The sequence below is a fragment of the Carcharodon carcharias genome, chromosome 30 (assembly GCF_017639515.1).
Source record: "Carcharodon carcharias isolate sCarCar2 chromosome 30, sCarCar2.pri, whole genome shotgun sequence".
NCBI lineage: Eukaryota > Metazoa > Chordata > Chondrichthyes > Lamniformes > Lamnidae > Carcharodon > Carcharodon carcharias.
In genome coordinates, this window is record NC_054496.1 from 31,805,376 (window position 1) to 31,827,402 (window position 22,027).

Here is a 22,027-nt window from a genome sequence, read left to right on the forward strand (position 1 = left end):
GAATCATCTGGACTCAAAACATGAACCCAATTTCACTCCACAGATGCTGACAGACCTGCTGAATTTTTCCAACAACTTTTATTGTTGTTTCATCATTCAGGAGGCCTAGTTCTGTGCTTGGATACACTGAAGCCAGCCAATAGTTCTATGGAGACATTTAACGTGTTGAGGATGGAGACAAATCAACACCCAGACAGAAGATCAAGGAATCACTACTTTATTGATCATTTGGTCACTGGTTGACCTGACTTTGCTTGTGTTTCCTGTACAGGAACAAGGCCAGCAATGAAGCAGAGATCAGAGAGACAGCTGTCACAGTCAGGGCCACGATCAGGACCACCTCAGACTCCACACCTACAAAGCAATGAGAAACCAATGGTTAGTGAAGGAAACAATGAGGGGACAATGGAAACCAGCAGTCGGCCAACTCACCACCTGGAGACCTCTCCTGCATCCTTCGCTCAGCCTCATTCAGGGACTCTGTTGCCAGCTTGGTCACATCAGTATCCAGAATCAGCAGGGGTCCAAGTGAGGCCTCACCCTCCCACTTCAATCCAACTTCACTCTCTGCAACATCAAACATTCCAGTTAGAGAGGGGAAAGGGGGACCTCCAACATCTAGAGGATCAATGTCCTACCAGCTTGAGGTACAAGATCTCTCCTTCCTCTGGTACCAAACCACAACTCCCTTGTGGCACCACAGTTACCCACATGGCAACAGGCACAAATGTCAATGCTCGATTCCTCCAATGGGGTCCAGCTAAACAAGAGAAACAGCCCATCAACCATGTTGTGCATCACATCCCCACACAACACATCCATGAGGGAGAGAGAGGGGGAACTGACACATTCTGCACCTTCTGGAAAGTACAAGCTTTAGTCCTGGAATCCCTCTGATCTACTGGAGCAACTTTCAGATGACAGGTAATGAAAATCTGAGGGACACATTCAACACAAGTCATGATTCAGTGACTCCCTCCCAACATGGAGACCCCAATGATCAGCTTCCTCTTACCAAGGAACAGTCATCTCCAAGGAAACGGAACGCATCCAGGTCAAACCGGAGCTTGTCCAGCTCCCGCTCGTCTCCTGGCAACACAAAGGTTGAAAAGGAGTCCTCAGCTTTGCTGTCCAGGAGGCAACTGAAGAAAGATTCAAAAGGGACAGGAAGTGAATCAAGTGAAGCCATTGAGATGGGAGCAGCTGGAGAAAGCAGAGAGCTCCTTACCCATTGTGGTCAATGATGCTGTATCTCGGGGTGGAGTCCTTGTCTGGACTCAATGTAGCTACACAGCGGTCAATGTAGAGCTTCAGGGGCATGTGGTTGGTCATTGAAACAGAGGCCTCAATGTGAATGAGTTCACCCAGGTAGTAGACAGTCGAAGTGCGCTCTGTAAGCCAGTCACCTGAAGTACAAGAGGACAAGGGTTAGAGACAGTGGCTGTAACTCCCAGTGAGTGACTATAGGAAATCACTCCCCATCCACCCATCACATACCATTCATTAGGCACAGAGAGAATGACAGATGCCCTTCTCCAGACTTGGTGGAGCTGAATGGGATCCAGGTGGGCTTGATGGGGTCACTGCTCACATTGCCCTTCCTGGAAAGGCAGGGGAGTCATTTTAGGACAACTTCAGAGACCACCAGCAGCTGTAGATCTTATTGACCAAGGGAGTAAAGATTCTCACCTAAAATAACGACACTCAATGGGAACGACAGCTCCATTCGTTCTCACAATGACAGATCCATGATACTCTGGGGTGTGGTTCAGGTGGGTGGTGTAGATGAGGAAATCTCCAATCATCTGAAAGAATCACGTTAAGGAATGAAGAACTGATCTGAAATGAGAATGTTCTGCACAGGGGTTAACAATGAAGTCATCCCATCCCCTGGAAACAATTCAGAGGGGGATTGACAGGGTCAGTGTGAAGAGGCTGCTTCCCCCCAGCTGGAGAGAGTTTACTATTGGGGTGGTCATCTCAGGTCAGGGGTCAGACATTTAAGATTGTGACAGGGAATTCCTTCATCCAGCAGATTTTGTACCTTAGGAATTCTGTACTCCAGAGATGTGGGAATGCTCAGTCATTGGACACATTCAAGGCAGATGGATTTATTTTGGGACATGAAGGGAATCTAAGAATATGTTAAGAGGACAGGAACATGGAGGTTGTGTAGATGATCAGCCAGGATCTTAATGATTGAGGGAACAGGCTTGAGGGGCCATGTGACCTCATTCCGTCATTTGTTGCTATGCAACCTCAGCCCTTTATCCAAAGAGTGAGATCATCAGAACAAGACCAGGATCCATGAATAGGAAAGGGAGTCAACAAAAGGACAGCTTCAGTTAACAGTAAAAGGAGCCACAATTGGACAGTAATATGGAGCATGGAAATAGAACAGTTTGAAACCATGGCCCCATTTATTCCAATGACTGTGAAAGTGGGATGTGTGGAGTTCGTCTTTAGTCCAATAAATTTCAATTCTCGTTTCATTTTCTTCATTTAAGAAAACTCAATTGGATTAAACTGGACTTAAATTGATGTCTCCAGTTGGATTGATCTGAACGAGGGGAATAGAGCTGAAAATCCTCAAAAAGAGCAAAATCAAAAGCTTGGAGGAACCAAAAAGGTGGTTCAAGTCCAATGGGGCTGATGTCACTAGTTCAGAGACACTCAGAAACCAGTTAAAGCAAAGTACAATACAGAATAGAAAGATAGTTTGGGGTTTTATAAAGCAGGATGCAGCTATCCGCTCAATATCATTGACATCTCACCCAGTGTTGGAATGAAGAGTGGGGAACAATCTACAGCCCAAGCTTAGAGCAAGAGCTGAGGATTCCCATTACCTGCAACCTGCTGCCTCACTCATGCAGTCCATAGTCAAAGAGGACAGTGGGTTCTGAGAGTAGATCCTGGTTGGCCCACAACCTGCTGTCCCCAGGGTCAGGTCAGCAGCTTTGATCAGGTGCCTGGTTCCAAATAAATCCGGCTGGACCCTGAGCAGCAGTTTGTCCTCTCCACACTGCACCATCACAGTCTGCAGTGGAGACACACTTCCACCCTCAGACTCATGGAAATGGGAACCAAAGGGAGGCCCAAGAGGAGAGACTGTCTGAGGTACAGGGGTGGCTTTGACCCTGCTCCATGGAAACCTCTGGTCTAGAAACTGTTGCCAAGTATCAGAGCCACAAACAACTCCAACCAACACCAGCACTGGGAACAAAGCCCTCACTACAAAATCCCCCATGATACCAAACAACTCAACCATCCCTTCAGCCACCGAGCAGCACCTTTTATACACACAAACTGCACTCACCTGACACCAATGAGACCAGAAGCAGCAACACTGAACCAATTAACCAGCCCCAATCTCCACCAATGACAGAACTCATGGATTTCTTACCAGGAGGGCCGATTTTATTTGGACCAATAGGAATCACTCTGAGTTGCTCTGGTGTCACCTGACTGAATTCAGCTCCACAAGTTCTTATGTTGAAGGCACCAATAATCCAATCATCTCAGGTGGTTTTGTTCATTGATCCATGAGGATGAGTGGTGGGCACTGCCCACACTGGCCCAGGGAGCCTGGCGTTCAGACTGATAAATGGTGCGATGGGAAATGGAGACTGTCACACTGCTACAACAACAACAACAACAACTTGTAATTCTCTCCCAATTTTAACTTAGAGAAACAGTGTACAGAGAGCTTTACTCTGCATCTAATCCCAAGCTGTATCTGTCCTGGGAGTGTTCAATGTGGACAGTGTAGAGAGAGATTTACTCTGTATCTAACCCTGGGCTGTAACTGTATTGGTTCATAGCATCAGTGTAGAGGGAGCTTTTCTCTGGATCTAACCCCATGCTGTACCTGCCCTGGGAGTGTTTTAGGGGGACCCTCTAGAGGGAGTTTTACACTCTATTTAAATTCTGCTATATGTGACCTGCAATAGGTTCATGCAAACTCTCTGAAGAGAGAATTTTAATCTCTACCTAACTCAGAGCGATAGCTGCCCCTGGGTTTGTTGGATGGAACTGGTAGAGGGAGCTTTGCACGGTATCTAACCCCATGCTCTACATCTCCTGGGCGCGTTCTAGATGGAAATTTACTCTTTATCTAATGTGTGCTGCATGTGCCTTGCGATAGATTCATACTAACTCTCCAGCTCCTATCAGAACGTGTTCCAGTCTCCAGCACTGAGGTCATTCATCTCGATGAGAATAAAATTTACACCAGGGAAGTGGAGTAAACTCTCACTCCATGAGTGCCCCTGTTTTAGTGAATCCTCCTGCATATTTATCATCGATGGGGATTTGGGATTTGCCAAGGGCAGAATCGGACATGTCCAAGTGAGGTCCAGCACAGCTCGAGCGGATTCCCAGAGTTCCTTCTCTTTGGGTCAATTCTCTGCTGACAGTTTTCACCAATTCACCTGTGTCGCCACGGTGTCACCCTCGAAAACCCTCACACGGACTCACGAGTGCGTCTCCGGAGGATTTTGTAGTGATTCACCCCACACACATCAGGTAAACAACTCAGTAACTTGTATTCCCCACATCCACCGTAAACATTGAAGAAACTTTCTGGGTTTTGCCCAGTTGTTGTCTTGTGAAGGTTTCTGTTCTTCACATCTGGATATGGAGACTTAGTTATCAGAAAGTTGATTTTTGCTGTGAATGGAATTAAATTGCTTTATCTGACTATCTCTATCACTGATTCTTGAGACTTTGTCAATACAATGAGTGAGATAAGAAGGATGCTATATTTTATTGAATTTAACCATCAGAGATTCCTGATGTAGAATTTGTCTCCACTGCACTATTGGAACTGACAAAGTGAATGGTTCTGAGTGTGAGAGTCTGTCTAAGGTCTGGAACATTGAGTTTTGAGGTAGCATCTGTCACTTGGTTTCAGAGAGTATCGCGTCTGATCATAGGGTGCCTATTGATACAAGGACTGTATACTTACTGTGAACATTAGACTATAAGATAGTTTTTGTTACTTGTGTTATCCTTATAAACCCACATATATCTTTAATGGCATAATTGTGGGTGAAGGGGTATAGTATTATAGTTCATCTTCAATTGTTTAATAAATGTTTTGTGCATTTGTAAACAGTTCATTAGCTGACTCCTGTGACTCTGTTCAGTAGCTACTCTCCGCATATCTAAACAAAGAAATAAAAGTTAGGGTCTCTCAGGCTGGGTCCCACTCTGGGATCAGGCTGGTCCAGGGGTGATCTCAGAAAAATTCATAACGCAGATTCCTGATTTAGAACTTGACTCCACTGCATTATTGGAAATGACACTGTGAATGGTTCTGAATGTGAGGGTCTGGTTATGGTCTGGAACTTTGAGTTTATGATATTGCAGATGAACTTTGCCATTGGACACGGCCTCACTAATCCCATCGTGTAGATCACAGATAAGGTCATCACCGATCACTTCCTTGTATCACACAAATCTCCCTTCTCTCTACCAACCCTCCTTTATCCCATGTGCTTTACTAGAAAATCTCAACTGTCCTCCCTTTGTCTCTCTGTTCACTATGACATTTCTGCAGCGCCCAATCAGCTCAAGCACCTTCAATGACCCAGTCACCAATAAAACCCTTACTCTCTCCCCAGACCATTCCCACTGTTGTCAGCCTCATCTCTGCTCCCTTGAGTCCAAGGAATGCAGGCATGAAGGGTTTTGGTGTACCAGTTGCATGGACATCAATCACCAACGCCTGGCAGTCCCAACATGTACTATTTTATCCTATTCTCCTGACATTAAGATGTTTGTGTCACATTCCAATGCCAGAGCTACTTTAACCCCAGGCGTTAATCAGTTTTAAACCTTATCACAGCAATATGACAGGACATCTCCTGAAACTTGTCAATGGCAAACACTTGAACAACTATTTTCACAGTAGCAGACAAATTGGGGTTACAGTAGATAAGTGCTTGATGGCTGGCACAGACACAATGGGCCATAGGGCCTGTTTCCGTGCTTTGTAACCATGACTCTGACAGAAATTAAATTCCAGGGCAATTAAGGGGGTTCCAAAAGGTGAGGAAATTAAAGTAACTAACATCAGCAGGGAAAAATTATTGGAAAAGCTTAAGGGGCTAAAAGCCAACTAATACCGTGGACCTGCAGATCTAGGTTCCTGAGTTTTGATAGGGGAACCTGCGGAGATAGTTGATCTATGGTTATGAATTTCCAAAATTCCCTAGATTCTAGAACAGTCCCAGCAGATTCCAATTAATAAATGTAGCACTGCCATTCAAGAAAGGTGGGAGAGAGAAAATAGGGAACTATACGTCAGTTAGTCTGACATCAGCTGTCAGGAATATGCAGGCATCTATTATTATCGAATTATTAACAATGCACTCAGACACTCAGACTATGATCAGACAGCATCAGTGTGGTTTTACAAAAGGATGGTAGTAGTCTTTGACAAATGTATTGTAGATTTTTTTGACAATGTCATGAGTAGTGTAGATAAAGGGGAACCAATAGATATTGTATACTGGAATTTCCAAAAGACATTTGATACGGTGTCACACAAAAGATTCATACACAAGATAAAGGCTCTTGGAGTTGAGAGCAATATATTCGCATGGATGAAGGATTGGTTAATGGACAGGAAGCAGAGGCAGTTGATTAAAGGGGTATTTTCAAGTTGACAGGTTATAACTTTAGTATCAATCAATAGGTCATAACTTGAACATACTCAATGACGAGCAACTACAGACCTCTGGGGGAGAGAATTCCAAAGATTCACCACCCTCTGAGTGAAGAAATTCCTCCTCATTTCAGTCATAAATGGCCTGTCCCTTATTCTGAGACTCTATCCCTGGTTCTAGACCCTCCCAGCCAGGGGAAACATCCTTCCTGCATCTTCCCTCTTAAGCCCTGTCAGAATTTAAACACTTCAATAATATCATCTCTCATTCTTCTAAACTCTAGAGATTGGAGGCTCAGCTTCCTCAATCTCCCCTCAGAAGACAATCCCACCAACCCCCGAATCAGTCGTAAAGTTTCACTGCACTCCCTCTATTACAAGACAATCTTTGCTTAGGTAAGGAGACTAAAGCTATGCACAATAATCCAGGTGTGGGCTCACCAAGGCCCTGTACAGCTGCAGTACGTCATCTTTACTCCTGTGCTCAAATCCTTCTGCAATAAAGGCTAACAAACAATTTGCCTTCCTAAATCTAGATATTAAAGATATCAAAAGAAATGGGATGATGTGGGAAGATGGCTTTGAGGTAGAAAATCAGCCATGACATAACTGAATGGCAGAACAGGCTCGAAGGGTCAAATGGTCTGCTCCTGCTCCCAATTCCTATGTCCCTATGTTCCTGGGCAGTTACAGCAGGGGATAGAACAAGAGTTTACATTACTAGCTGTGACATCTTTCAATCTTGCTGAGACAACTCATGTGCTTTGTTCAATTCTTCCCTGAAATGTGATATGTAATCCAGGAGAATAGATTCTGAGTTTTGACACATCAATTTCTCATGAATCAATCTCAGTGGTCCCCTTGCCTCATGATCATAAACTAATTCAAAAGGGCTAAAACCAGGCAGTGCATTAGGAGGGTCTCTAATAGCAAATAACAAGAATGGAATTCCTTTATTCCGATGTTGTGGATTATACTGATAGTATGGCTGTTATCATAGTTTTAAAGTGTGATACCATCTTTCCAAAGCACCTAGTGTCTCTGGATGGTAAGCTGTTGACTTAAACTGTTTTATCCCCAAACTGTCCATTATTTCCTTAAATAGCTGTGACATGAAATTTGACTCCTGATCTGATTGAATTTCCTTAGGTAAACCATATCTTGTAAAAGATTCAGTGAATTATTCCACAATCTTCTTGGTTGTAATATATCTTAAAGGTATCATTTCAGGGAACCTGTTAGGCACATCAATTATTGTCAGTAAGTACTGATTTCCAGTTTTTCTCTGTGGGAGGGATCCTACACAATCAATCATGGCCATAGTAAACGTTTCTTCAAATGCTGGTATTGGAATTAAATGTGCCGGCTTAATCAATGCTTGTGGTTTCCCTATTTCCAGACATGGGTGACATGTTCTACAGAACTTCACCCCATCCATGTGCAATCCTGGCCATAAAAAAAACCTCTGTATCTTTTCCTCTGTTTTCCTAATTCCTAAATGTCACCACCCACCCCTTTCATGATCAATTCTCAACATCTCATTTCCACACCCTAATGGGCTAGCAATCTGCTGTGTCTCACTCCAACTTCCATTTGCTGAGACATAATCTGGCCTCTATTTTCTCATTTAAATATCACCCTTAAGGTAATAACATACTGGAATACATGTTGCTTCTTTTTCTGAGTAAGCTGCCTGATATAACTTTTTAATTGCAAATCATTTTTTCTGTAACTCCACTCACCTCCTTGAGTTAAACATTTCTGCTGAATTGTGCTTTCTTCCTGAACAGAGTTATTAAACACAGAGCCAGCTGTTTGGATTTTGACACCTTGTTCTTGCCTTTGAGCTGCCTCCCCTGCTTGTAGGTTCTTGTTTCAATCTATGAGCCTATGATCTCTTTACCACACAAGCTGGAAACAAACCAAGATGCTCTGTCTGTAACACCTCTGTGGAAAACACTTTTACAGGCTACTCAACTACCAGAGGTATCACACAAATCTCTGATCCAGCTATATTTATCAAAAATAATTTGAAACCTTGCAAAGGGCAATGATTCCACAACTCCAACCAGAACTTCCCCTTTCTTCCATTTGCTCTTGAAATTTATCTTCCACAAGGGTGAAAGGTTTAGCATCTCCACAAACCCCATTTATTATCACCTGCTCCTGCAGTAATCCCTCTCAATACAAATATCACTATCCCACAACATTAATGATTGACTAGCCCCTGTGTCTCTTAAAATGTTAACATTTTTACCTACTCCACCCTGGACACATGGAAAGACTTTCCCTTCACACATAAAGTCTTTAACATTTTTGCAACTTGCCCCTCCGATTTCTCCTGGATAAATCGTGAACACATTCCCACTCCTTTACCTTTCACTGAATCTTACTGCTTTACCTGTTCTCAAACAATTGGTTTTCCTGTGCCAGAAACTCAGAACCCACAATACTTTCTTTCCAGGACTTTTCTGCCCCCCAATAATTCCAACGGACTTTCTCTATAATTTCCAACACACTGACTTTGTAAGCCCCACTTTATTACTATGAAAACAACTCAATTTTCAAAAGTAACTCCTACCCTCAGCACCTTCCTTTTTATTCTGAGAAAAAAATTTCTGGGAATTTCCAGCTACTGCTTCTCTTCCCTAACTACCCACTTCCTTTCACCTGCCCACTTTCGATCCTTCTAGGATTTAAAAGGGTAATGGGAAAAAATCTATTTTTAATGCCGGAATCCACCAGTCAAATTTATATTGTTTTACTCTCTCAAACTAAGTATATAATTTTGCCCAGCCTGTTTCTTATATTGCTAAATTTCTGCCCGTAGGCCTCAGGAACTAACTCCTATTCACTCAAAATATCCTTTTTCAACACATCATATTTCACTGATACCTCTTCAGATAGAAAAGTCTCATCTGCTCTACCCAACAACCTGGATTGTAACAACAATGTCCAATACTCCAGTGACCATTTCATCATTTTCTCTATCTTCTCAAATGAAATAAAGAATGCTTCAACATCTTTTTCCTTAAGCTTTGGAACAGCTTGTACAAATCTAATCATCTCCCCATTGGGCTTTAGGTTAAAGGCTTTTTCATCATCAGAACTCTCCTCAGAACCTCAGATCTCTTTTTGAACCTCAAACCATTTAAGAAATTATTCCCTTTCTCTTCCCTTCTCTCTTTCCCTTGCCTCTCTTTCTTTATCCTTCTCTCTTGCCTGAAATCCCAGGTCCAGCTTCCTTTCTTTCTCCAGCCTTCCTGCTTGTTCCCTTTGAAATGGCCTTTTCTTTCCTTTGCTTCTAATTCAAGATTTTTTCAGTCCCTTTGATTGTTCAAGTTCCAACATCTTCACTTGTAACTCAAGTCTCACTACCTCCAGCTGTGACTCACTGTTGTCAGTTATCACTTCCAACTGTAGATGCTGTGCTATACCTTTAATTATTTCTGCTTTCTTCACCCCTACAGGCAACACTAATTTTAACTTAAACAGAATTACTTGGAAAAACTCAGCAGATCTAGCAGCATCGGCGGAGAAGAAAAGAGTTGACGTTTTGAGAAACGTCAACTCTTTTCTTCTCCGCCGATGCTGCCAGACCTGCTGAGTTTTTCCAGGTAATTCTGTTTTTGTTTTGGATTTCCAGCATGCGCAGTTTTTTTGTTTTTATCACTAATTTTAACTTATCTTCCAAATCTGTTAACTTATCCTTGGATTCCTTTTGTAACACAATCAGAGTTATATCTTCTACTCCCAGACAAGTCTTAGCAATTTCCAAAGCCATCTTGCAGCCTCACCATTAACAAAAAGCTTCACCAACTCCTGAATACAAAGTGCTTTTCATACTCATATCCTTAAGATTCACCAATTTTGAACTAAGCAAGAAATTACAAATATTCTCCAGCCAAGAGCCCCCAATTATTATGACACAGCAGTTGGTACAGGCAGTGTTGTTTAAATCCCAGAGGGAAAATTGAACAAATTTCATAACCTGTATTTTCAACTGGTATATTTGATTTATAGCTCTGAATTCAGCAATAAGACCACTGTGCCTCAAAATGTTCTGATATCAAACTAAATTAAACATTTATTAACTTAACAATGAATTAACCAAATACACATCTACAAATTAATACCACCGTAACTTTTAATCAAATCTGCAAATTAATCACTTCCAGGTAAATCTCCACCAAGGCAACAATAACCCATAGACTTTAAACAAACAACAGGAAAAGCATATTTGGCCTTACAAATTCAGAATGAGGTTCCTTGCAATTTGATTCCTTTGCAGACACAGTTAATGGCTTACAGGCTGGTTAGATAATAAATGTCTCTGTCTTTCACACACAAACTCTTTTCCGTTTATACCTACTGTTTTCTTTGAATGTAAATTTTCCATTGTATCACCAGGCTGTTAATGTTACATCTCCTAACAATAATATCCTTTCATTCCACTAATTTTATTAGTAAGCTGAAAATAATAAACACATTGCTTGGCATCTTCTAGCTAGGTGCATGATTTTAGTCCTGCCCTTTAATCCTTTAATCAACAAATGCAAATTTACACTTTACCTTCTCCTTATATTCATCTAATTAACATCTCAGAATGACTGTACATCAAAGCTCCCAGACTGGCTGACTTTAATCTAATTAAATTTTCACACAGTCAAACATACAGGCACAAGACCCCCTACTATTCCATTTTACAAGTGATTTCCAATTACATCATAGACATTAATATCTCCTCATGACATAAACTAGATAAATATCCTCTCCCAAGGATTGATGACTTGTATGCTTATCTCGCTGGAGGAAAATCCTAATACAAACTGGACATGACCCATGCATCCCAACAGCTAGAGCTGGACAGCACAGAACCATTAACATGTACAAGGGCTGCAACAATATACACACTTCCCCTTTGTTATATCATCTGTATGTGTAATCTTCCAAAGGACCATGGAAAGTCTATTACAAGTACTTCCCCGGGCAGTGGTATACCTGGATGATGTCCTAATCACAGGGTCAATGGAAGTCGAACAGTTGGTCAACCTAGAAAAGATTTCAATGTGATTTTTGGAAGCTAGTGTACAACTGAAAGAAGAGAAATATGCCTTCCAAGCGACACAATTTGCTGCCTTGTGTCACCGAGCGGATGCCAAAGGAGTAGAGGAGAAAGTCAGGGAAATTGAATGGCACCCTCTCCAATCAGTGTCACTGAACTCAACTCTTTTTTGGGAACGATAAATGATTATAGTCACTTCTTGTGAAACTTGTCAACAGTGATTGCACCTTTACATTTTCTATTCAAAAAGTACCATGTTTGGTCATGAAATGCAAAACGAGAAGCACCTTCATGACAGTTAAGAAGCTATTACATACATCATGTTTACTAGTACATTATGACCCATCAAAAGAATTAATATTAACCTGTGATGCTTGAAGCATCTCCTCACGGTGTGGGAGTGGTGTGGTCACACAGGATGGATGATGGTTCCGAAAGGCCAATCAGCTATGTCTCCAGAACCCTCTCTGAAGCCATGAAGGGCAATTTAGTCTGGTGTTTCCAAACTTCAAGGGGAAGAATCAGAGTAGTCAGAAATTAAATCACTGTATTCATAGTAAAGTTTGAAGATTTACTGTGGGAAATTCAGTTTTCGTGTGGAATTTTGGAAATGGACCTACTTGGGTTCCTGGTATAATTTTCTCTGAAACTGGACCCTTGTCATTCCAAGTGGAAGTGAAAGACCAGATTGTTTGAAAACATTTGGATCATCTAAGGTTTAGAGAGACATTCCAACAATCAGCTATTCCACAAGACATCTTGTTCCTACGGCCTTTAGTAGTCACGTGATTGTACAGACAAATTTGTCCTAAATGTGGGTAATCCTGGGGGTGAAGCTTTCTCATTGTGGTCCTGGTTCAAGCATATAATTTCTATAAGAGCTAATTACATAAATCCCCTTTGAATGACTCCTTCCCTCTTACTAGTAACTACCTAAGACTGAGCCAGACTACAAGTAACGTAGAAGAGGAAATAATTGCCCCATAGCAACCCTACCAAATCCTTGGAACAGTTTAAACAGCTCAATCAGATCAGCCATCAATCTTCAAAATCAGGAGAGTTAAACATTGAACAAAATGAATGCTTCAACATCTTTTTTCCTTTGGAACAGCTTGTACAAATCTAATCATCTCCCCATTGGGCTTTAGGTTAAAGGCTTTTTCATCATCAGAACTCTCCTCAGAACCTCAGATCTCTTTTTGAACCTCAAACCATTTAAGAAATTATTCCCTTTCTCTTCCCTTCTCTCTTTCCCTTGCCTCTCTTTCTTTATCCTTCTCTCTTGCCTGAAATCCCAGGTCCAGCTTCCTTTCTTTCTCCAGCTTTCCTGCTTGTTCCCTTTGAAATGGCCTTTTCTTTCCTTTGCTTCTAATTGATGATTTTTTCAGTCCCTTTGATTGTTCAGGTTCCAGCATCTTCATTTGTAACTCAAGTCTCATTATCTCCAGCTGTGACTCACTGGTGTCAGTTATCACTTCCAACTGTAGATGCTGTGCTGTACCTTTAATTATATCTGCTTTCTTCACCCCTACAGGCAACACTAATTTTAACTTATCTTCCAAATCTGTTAACTTATCCTTGGATTCTTTTTGTAACACAATCAGAGTTATATCTTCTACTCCCAGACAAGTCTTAGCAATTTCCAAAGCTATCTTGCAGCCTCACCAACTCCTGAATACAAAGTGCTTCTCATACTCATATCCTTAAGATTTATCAATTCTGAACGAATGAAGAAATTACAAATATTATCCCGCCAAGAGCCGCCAATTATTATGACACAGCAGTTGGTACAGGCTGAGTTGTTTAAATCCCAGAGAGAAACTTGAACAAATTTCATAACCTGTATTTTCAACTGGTATATTTGATTTACAGCTCTGAATTCAGGAATGAGACCACTGTGCCTCAGTATGTTCTTATATCAAACTAAATTAAACATTTATTAACTTAACAATGAATTAACCAAATACACTTCTACAAATTAGTACCACCGTAACTTTTAAACAAATCTGCAAATTATTCACTTCCAGGTAAATTTCCACTAAGGCATCAATAACCCATAGACTTTAAACAAACACCAGGGAAAGCATATTTGGTCCTACAAATTCAAAATGAGGTTCCTTGCAATTTGGTTCCTTTGCAGACACAGTTGTAAGGCTTACAGGCTGGTTAGATCATCAATGTCTCTGTCTTACACACACAAACTCTTTTCCGTTTATACCCAGTGTTTTCTTTGAATTTAAATTTTCCATTGTATCACCAGGCAGTTAATGTTACATCTCCCAGTAATAATATCCTTTCATTCCACCAATTTTATTAGTAAGCGGAAAAAAATAAACAAATTGCTTGGCATCTTCTAGCTAGGTGCAAGATCTTAGTCCTGCCCTTTAATTCTTTAATCAACAAATGCAAATTTACACTTTACCTTCTCCTTATATTCATCTAATTAACATCTCAGAATGACTGTTCACCAAAGCTCCCAGACTGGCTGACATTAATCTAATTATTTTCTCACAGTCAAACATACAGACACAAGAGCCCTTACAAATCCATTTTACAAGTGATTTCCAATTACATTATAGATATTAATATCTCATCGTGACATAAACTAGATAAATATCCTCTCCCAAGAATTGATGATTTGTACGCTTATCTAGCTGGAGGAAAATCCTAATACAAACTGGGCATGACCCATGCATCCCAACAGCTAGAGCTGGACAGCACAGAACCATTTACATGCACAAGGGCTGCAACAATATACACACTTCCCCTTTGTTATAACATCTGTATATGTAATCTTCCAAAGGACCATGGAAAGTCTACTGCAAGTACTTCCCCGTGCAGTGGTATACCTGGATGATGTCCTAATCACAGGGCCAATGGAAGCCTGACTGTTGGTCAACCTAGAAAAGATTTCAATGTGATTTTTGGAAGCTAGTGTACAGCTGAAAGAAGAGAAATATGCCTTCCAAGCGACACAATTTGCTGCCTTGTTTCACCAAGCGGATGCCAAAGGAGTAGAGGAGAAAGTCAGGGAAATTGAATGGCACCTTCTCCAATCAGTGTCACTGAACTCAACTCTTTTTTGGGAACGATAAATGATTATAGTCACTTCTTGTCAAACTTGTCAACAGTGTTTGCACCTTTACATTTAATTTTAAAAAGAACCAAGTTTGGAATGCACAACGAGAAGCACCTTCATGAAAGTCAAGAAGCTAATACATACATCATGTTTACTAGTGCATTATGACCCATCAAAAGAATTAATATTAACCTGTGATGCTTGATGCATCTCCTCACGGTGTGGGAGTGGTGTGGCCACACAGGATGGATGATGGTTTTGAAAGGCCAATTGTCTATGTCTCCAGAACCCTCTCTGAAGCCATGAAGGGCAATTTATAACTTGAAAAGGAATGTTTATCAGTAATATTTGGAGTGAAGAAATAACACCAGCATCTGCACGAACAACATTTCACCAGAGTGTTGGACTATACTGATGAGGGAGGTTAAAGCCATTCCACCTTGTTTTTATTGATCATTCATGCACATTCCAAGTGAATGGATGTGTATGAAGTTAGATCACTGATATATTGCACAGTTATTGAAAAGCCGTGCCAATGTTTCAGTATACGTGGCCTAGCAGTAGTCATTGTTTCAGATAACAGTCCAGCATTCACTAGTACAGAATTTCAGAGATTCATGAGTTTAAATGGAATGATACATATTAAACAGCACAATATCATCCATCATCAAGTGGGTTAGCTGGAAGAGCAGTGCAAACTTTCACAACAGGAATGAAGAAGTTTTATCCAAAGGTACTTTAGAAACTCGACTTTAACCTGTTCTTCTCAATTATAGTATGAGTGGTCAGCAACTACGGGTTCAACACCATCTGATCTAGTGATGAAACGTCGCCTTCATACAAGTTTAGTCTGGTGTTTCCAACCTTAATGGGGAAGGTAGAGAAGAATCAGAGCAGTCAGAAATTAAATCACTGTATTCATAGTAAAGATTGAAGATTTCCTGTGGGAAATTCAGTTTTTGTGTGGAATTTTGGAAATGGACCTAGTCGGGTTCCTGGTATAATTTTCTCTGAAACTGGACCTTTGTCATTCCAAATGGAAGTGAAAGACCAGATTGTTTGAAAACATGTGGATCATCTTAGGTTTAGAGAGACATTCCAACAATCAGCTATTCCACAAGACATCTTGAAACTTTAATCCCTGAGCTGACAGATCCACCTTGAATAGACATACCCGATGTCTCTGTTGAAGTCCCAAATTCTGAACTACTACTGTCAAAGGATGTCCCTGATACTGCAGTTCCTGATCGTGTCGATCCAGTGGGAAAATCACAAGTGATGGATCTACACAGCTTAAATGTTTTAGAAAGACACCTTGGAGATTTAATCTTTAATCCCATCACCTACACATATATGTATAAATCGTGGATTAAAATATTCTTTTTAAATAGAAAACTAAAGGGAGAGGAAATGTCGTGATTGTAGATATAACTTTCCTACGGCCGTTAGTAGTCACGTGATTGTACAGACAAATGTGTCCTAAATGTAGCTAATCCTGGGGGTGAAGCTTTCTCATTGTGGCCCTGGTCCAAGCATGTAGTTTCTAAAAGAGCTGATTACATAAATCCCTTTCCAATGACACCATCCCTCTTTCTAGTAACTACCTAAGGCTGAGCCAGACTTCAAATAACACAGGAGAGGAAATAATTCCCCCATCACTACCCTACTAAATCCTTGGAACAGTTTAAACAGCTCAATCAGATCAGCCATCAATCTTCAAATTCAGGAAAGTTAAACATTGAACAAATTGAAGTCTGGGGATGTAAACAATCAGTATTGAAACTCAGAGAACAGAAGTGTCATTTGATGTTTGGTTCCCAAAGTCCAGATTGAAATTCAGATGTGTGTGTACCCAAGGTTCTCTAAAACTGAAGCATCACATCCCCCCCTCACCCACCTTTGAGAGTCCAATATTCCAACAATCTTCATTATGCTAGTTTATAATGATTGTTATAATTCTCTCAAACCTTTCTTCCTCCACCATTCAGACAAAAACTCAATTGTCCCTTGCTTAGTTCCAGAGTGGTTGATCTTACTCACCTGCACAGAATGACATTTGCCATTGTTTGACCCACTCACTCAATCTCATTTGGGTCCCTTTTCCTCTCAGACTGATGATTAACATCTCCTGAAAACTGGTGCAAATAGACAGTTGGATATTTAAGTCATGAATGAAGTTCAGGTACCAGATCAGATCCCTGGAAACTAACATATGCCAAATCCTGATGGTCTGATGATTCTCTCAATCACCATTTTCATTTCTCATCCATTCTGGCTGTGAGAGATTATTGAATGCCCTCTGGAAGTCCATACACACTCATTCACCAACCCAAATAATTTGACAGTTTAGCCCCATACATAGTTATTATTTAATTTCATAATTCAGGTATTCTGGATGTGTAACTTAGTTTTCAGAATTCAATCTTACATTTTTTAAAATTTTCTCTCAGGATATGGGCATCACTGGCAAGTCCAGCACTTGTCCTTGAGCTGAGTAACTTGCCAGGTTATTGCAGAATGCAGTTTAGTGTGAAACACATTGCTGTGGGTCTGGTGTCACACACAGACCAGGTATAGAGGGGAGATACCCTTTCCTCCAAGACACCGATGAACCAAGTGGGTTTTTAATATTTCAGATTTATTAACTGATCTTAAATTCCACAACCTATAGCAAGAGTATTAGCTTGGGCCTGTAAATCACAGGTCCAGTGATATCAAAACTAGCGAACAATCAAATGCCCAAAAGCATAAAGGATCCCTTGGGATGAAAGAAGGATTTTCAAAGCAGCATTAAATTAGTAGGATTTCATCTGTTTAAATCATGTACAGAAAGATTGTATTAAGATGGGAAAGCCGGTGCACTTGAAAAATAATTACTTAACAGTTATTAGCAGATAATGTTTCTCTCAGACCATGTTACTAAACTATGCTAGTTCTTATTCCACCTACTGTGCTTGATCTGCATGTTCACTGTTCCCCACAATACACAAGCTTTAGTGCTGAGTTTGCTCAGTGAGAATGAGTTATCACTGCCCAAAAACAATTTAGAATAGCTTTTAGCTCATTCGTCACAAAAAATCAAATGCGTGATTAAACTAAAATAATGGTTGCAGTTGTGACCTCATACCCACTGATCACAGCAAACCTCAAACATTCCAATACTGTGTGTCCCTCTCCAGGGGGTGAGCATCACCATGGAAGAGAATGAGGCAGCCTGAGTAAACACCCACACCAGCCAAGCTCAGGAGCAGGTCCACATGGAGGCACCAGACCTGCTCACTGCCCCTAGCCCACCCCAGATAGTTAAAGTTAAGGAGCCAGGGGTCTGATGTAGGCAGAAACATGAGCAGCAGCCCAAAGGAGTGAAAGTTAGTGCTTCTCTCTGCCTTCAGTAAACCCATCATTCAGCAGATAAAAGCAAAATACTGCAGAAGATAGAAATGAGAAACAAAAAGAAAAACTGCTGGAAAAATTGAAGGGAAACATCTGGACTCAAAACATGAACCCAATTTCACTCCACAGATGCTGACAGACCTGCTGAGTTTTTCCAACAACTTTTGTTGTTGTTCCATCATTCAGGAGGCCTAGTTCTGTGCTTGGATACACTGAAGCCAGCCAATAGTTCCATGGAGACATTTCACATGTTGAGGATGGAGACAAATCAAGACCCAGACAGAATATCAAGGAATCACTACTTTATTGATCATTTGGTCATGGTTGACCTGAGTTTGCTTGTGTTTCCTGTACAGGAACAAGGCCAGCAATGAAGCAGAGATCAGAGAGACAGCTGTCACAGTCAGGGCCACGATCAGGACCACCTCAGACTCCACACCTACAAAGCAATGAGAAACCAATGGTTAGTGAAGGAAACACTGAGGGGACAATGGAAACCAGCAGTCGGCCAACTCACCACCTGGAGACCTCTCCTGCATCCTTCGCTCAGCCTCATTCAGGGACTCTGTTGCCAGCTTGGTCACATCAGTATCCAGAATGAGCAGGGGTCCAAGTGAGGCCTCACCCTCCCACTTCAATCCAGCTTCACTCTCTGCAACATCAAACATTCCAGTTAGAGAGGGGAAAGGGGGGATCTCCAACATCTAGAGGATCAATGTCCTACCAGCTTGAGGTACAAGATCTCTCCTTCCTCTGGAACCAAACCACAACTCCCTTGTGGCACCACAGTTACCCACATGGCAGCAGGCACAAATGTCAATGCTCGATTCCTCCAATGGGGTCCAGCTAAACAAGAGAAACAGCCCATCAACCAGGTTGTGCATCACATCCCCACACAACACATCCCTGAGGGAGAGAGAGTGGGAACTGACACATTCTGCACCTTCTGGAAAGTACAAGCTTTGGTCCTCGAATCCCTCTGATCTACTGGAGCAACTTTCAGGTGACAGGTGATGAAAATCTGAGGGACACATTCAACACAAGTCATGATTCAGTGACTCCCTCCCAACATGGAGACCCCAATGATCAGCTTCCTCTTACCAAGGAACGGTCATCTCCAAGGAAACGGAACGCATCCAGGTCAAACCGGAGCTTGTCCAGCTCCCGCTCGTCTCCTGGCAACACAAAGGTTGAAAAGGAGTCCTCAGCTTTGCTGTCCAGGAGGCAACTGAAGAAAGATTCAAAAGGGACAAGAAGTGAATCAAGTGAAGCCATTGAGATGAGACCAGCTGGAGAAAGCAGAGAGCTCCTTACCCATTGTGGTCAATGATGCTGTATCTCGGGGTGGAGTCCTTGTCTAGGCTCAATGTAGCTACACAGTGGTCAATGTAGAGCTTCAGGGGCATGTGGTTGGTCATTGAAACAGAGGCCTCAATGTGAATGAGCTCACCCAGGTAGTAGACAGTCGAAGTGTGCTCTGTAAGCCAGTCACCTGAAGTACAAGAGGACAAGGGTTAGAGACAGTGGCTGTAACTCCCAGTGAGTGACTACAGGAAATCACTCCCCATCCACCCATCACATACCATTCATTAGGCACAGAGAGAATGACAGATGCCCTTCTCCAGACTTGGTGGAGCTGAATGGGATCCAGGTGGGCTTGATGGGGTCACTGCTCACATTGCCCTTCCTGGAAAGGAAGGGGAGTCATTTTAGGACAACTTCAGAGACCACCAGCAGCTGTAGATCTTATTGACAAAGAGATTAAAGATTGTCACCTAAAATAACGACACTCAATGGGAACGACAGCTCCATTCGTTCTCACAATGACAGATCCATGATACTCTGGGGTGTGGTTCAGGTGGGTGGTGTAGATGAGGAAATCTCCAGTCATCTGAAAGAATCACGTTAAGGAATGAAGAACTGATCTGAAATGAGAATGTTCTGCACAGGGGTTAACAATGAAGTCATCCCATCCCCTGGAAACAATTCAGAGGGGGATTGACAGGGTCAGTGTGAAGAGGCTGCTTCCCCCCAGCTGGAGAGAGTTTACTATTGGGGTGGTCATCTCAGGTCAGGGGTCAGACATTTAAGATTGTGACAGGGAATTCTTTCATCCAGCAGATCGTGTACCTTAGGAATTCTGTACTCCAGAGATGTGGGAATGCTCAGTCATTGGACACATTCAAGGCAGCTGGATTTATTTTGGGACATGAAGGGAATCTAAGAATATGTTAAGAGGACAGGAACATGGAGGTTGTGTAGATGATCAGCCAGGATCTTAATGATTGGGGGAACAGGCTTGAGGGGCCTTGTGACCTCATCTTGGGTTTTAGTTGCTATGCAACCTCAGCCCTTTATCCAAAGAGTGAGATCATCAGAACAAGACCAGGATCCATGAATAGGAAAGGGAGTCAACAAAAGGACAGCTTCAGTTAACAGTAAAAGGAGCCACAATTGGACAGTAATATGGAGCATGGAAATAGAACAGTTTGAAACCAAGGGCCCCAATTATTACCATGACTGGGAAAGTGAGAAGTGTGGAGTTCCTCTAGTCCAATAAATTTCAATTCTCATTCCATTCTCTTCATTTAAGAAACAACTCAATTGGATTAAACTGGACTGAAACCGAAGCCTCTAGTTGGATTGATCTGAATGAGGGGAATAGGTCTAAAAATCCTCAAAAACAGCAAAAGGAAAAGCTTGGAGGAACCAAAAAGGTTGTTCAAGACCAATGGGGCTGATGTCACAAGTTCAGAGATACTCAGAAACCAGTTAAAGCAAAATACAATACAGAATAGAAAGCTAATTTGGGGTTTTATAAAGCAGGAAGCAGCTATCCACTCAATATCATTGACATCTCACCCAGTGTTGGAATGAAGAGTGGGGAACAATCTACAGCCCAAGCTTAGAGCAAGAGCTGAGGATTCCCATTACCTGCAACCTGCTGCCTCACTTATGCAGTCCATAGTCAAAGAGGACAGTGTGGTTCTGAGAGTAGATCCTGGTTGGCCGACAACCTGCTGTCCCCAGGGTCAGGTCAGCAGCTTTGATCAGGTGCCTGGTTCCAGATAAATCCAACTGGACCCTGAGCAGCAGCTTGTCCTCTCCACACTGCACCATCACAGTCTGCAGTGGAGACACACTTCCACCCTCAGACACATGGAAATGGGAACCAAATGGAGGCCCAGGAGGAGAGACTGTCTGAGGTACAGGGGTGGCTTTGACCCTGCTCCATGGAAGCCTCTGGCCTAGAAACTGTTGCCAAGTATCAGAGCCACAAACAGCTCTAACTAACACCAGCACTGGGAACAAAGCCCTCACTACAAAATCCCCCATGATACCAAACAACTCAACCATTCCTTCAGCCACCGAGCAGCACCTTTTATACACACAATCTGCACTCACCTGACACCAATGAGACCAGAAGCAGCAACATTGAACCAATTAACCAGCCCCAATCTCCACCAATGACAGAACTCATGGATTTATTACCAGGAGGGCCGATTTTATTCGGACCAATAGGAGTCGCTCTGAGTTGCTGTGGTGTCACCTGACTGAATTCAGCTCCACAAGTTCTCATGTTGAAGGCACCAATAATCCAATCATCTCACGTGGATTTGTTCATTGATCCATGAGGATGAGTGGTGGGCACTGCCCACACTGACCCAGGGAGCCTGGCGTTCAGACTGATAAATGGTGCGATGGGAAATGGAGACACTCACACTGCTACAACAACAACAACAACAACTTGTAATTCTCTCCCAATTTTAACTTAGAGAAACAGTGTACAGAGAGCTTTACTCTGCATCTGATCCCAAGA

General features: G+C 42.0%; 1 protein-coding gene across 1 annotated transcript; it reads right to left on the bottom strand.

Annotated features, from left to right (window-relative positions):
• Nucleotides 1-232: 232 nt before the first annotated feature.
• On the bottom strand, nt 233-20,098 carry LOC121271242 (zona pellucida sperm-binding protein 3-like). Its single transcript, XM_041177065.1, has 15 exons — nt 19,983-20,098; nt 19,791-19,894; nt 19,522-19,699; nt 19,309-19,435; nt 19,140-19,228; nt 18,932-19,053; nt 18,510-18,646; nt 1,690-1,805; nt 1,498-1,601; nt 1,229-1,406; nt 1,016-1,142; nt 847-935; nt 652-760; nt 433-565; nt 233-354 (listed from the first exon to the last, which is right to left on the bottom strand). Exons 1-15 carry the CDS (start codon nt 20,096-20,098, stop codon nt 233-235), a joined length of 1,851 nt encoding a protein of 616 aa, XP_041032999.1.
• Between the last annotated feature and the right edge of the window lie 1,929 nt (nt 20,099-22,027).

What these genes read in the sequence shown, in the direction of transcription:
- LOC121271242 (XM_041177065.1), bottom strand. Translation starts at nt 20,098, where the DNA reads ATGACTGGAGATTTCCTCATCTACACCACCCACCTGAACCACACCCCA. An exon ending in CTCTCTGTGCCTAATGAATG is followed by an intron (nt 19,700 to 19,790) that starts GTATGTGATGGG and finishes CTTGTACTTCAG; the next exon opens with GTGACTGGCTTACAGAGCAC. An exon ending in AGATCTTGTACCTCAAGCTG is followed by an intron (nt 18,647 to 18,931) that starts GTAGGACATTGA and finishes ATTGCTTTGTAG; the next exon opens with GTGTGGAGTCTGAGGTGGTC.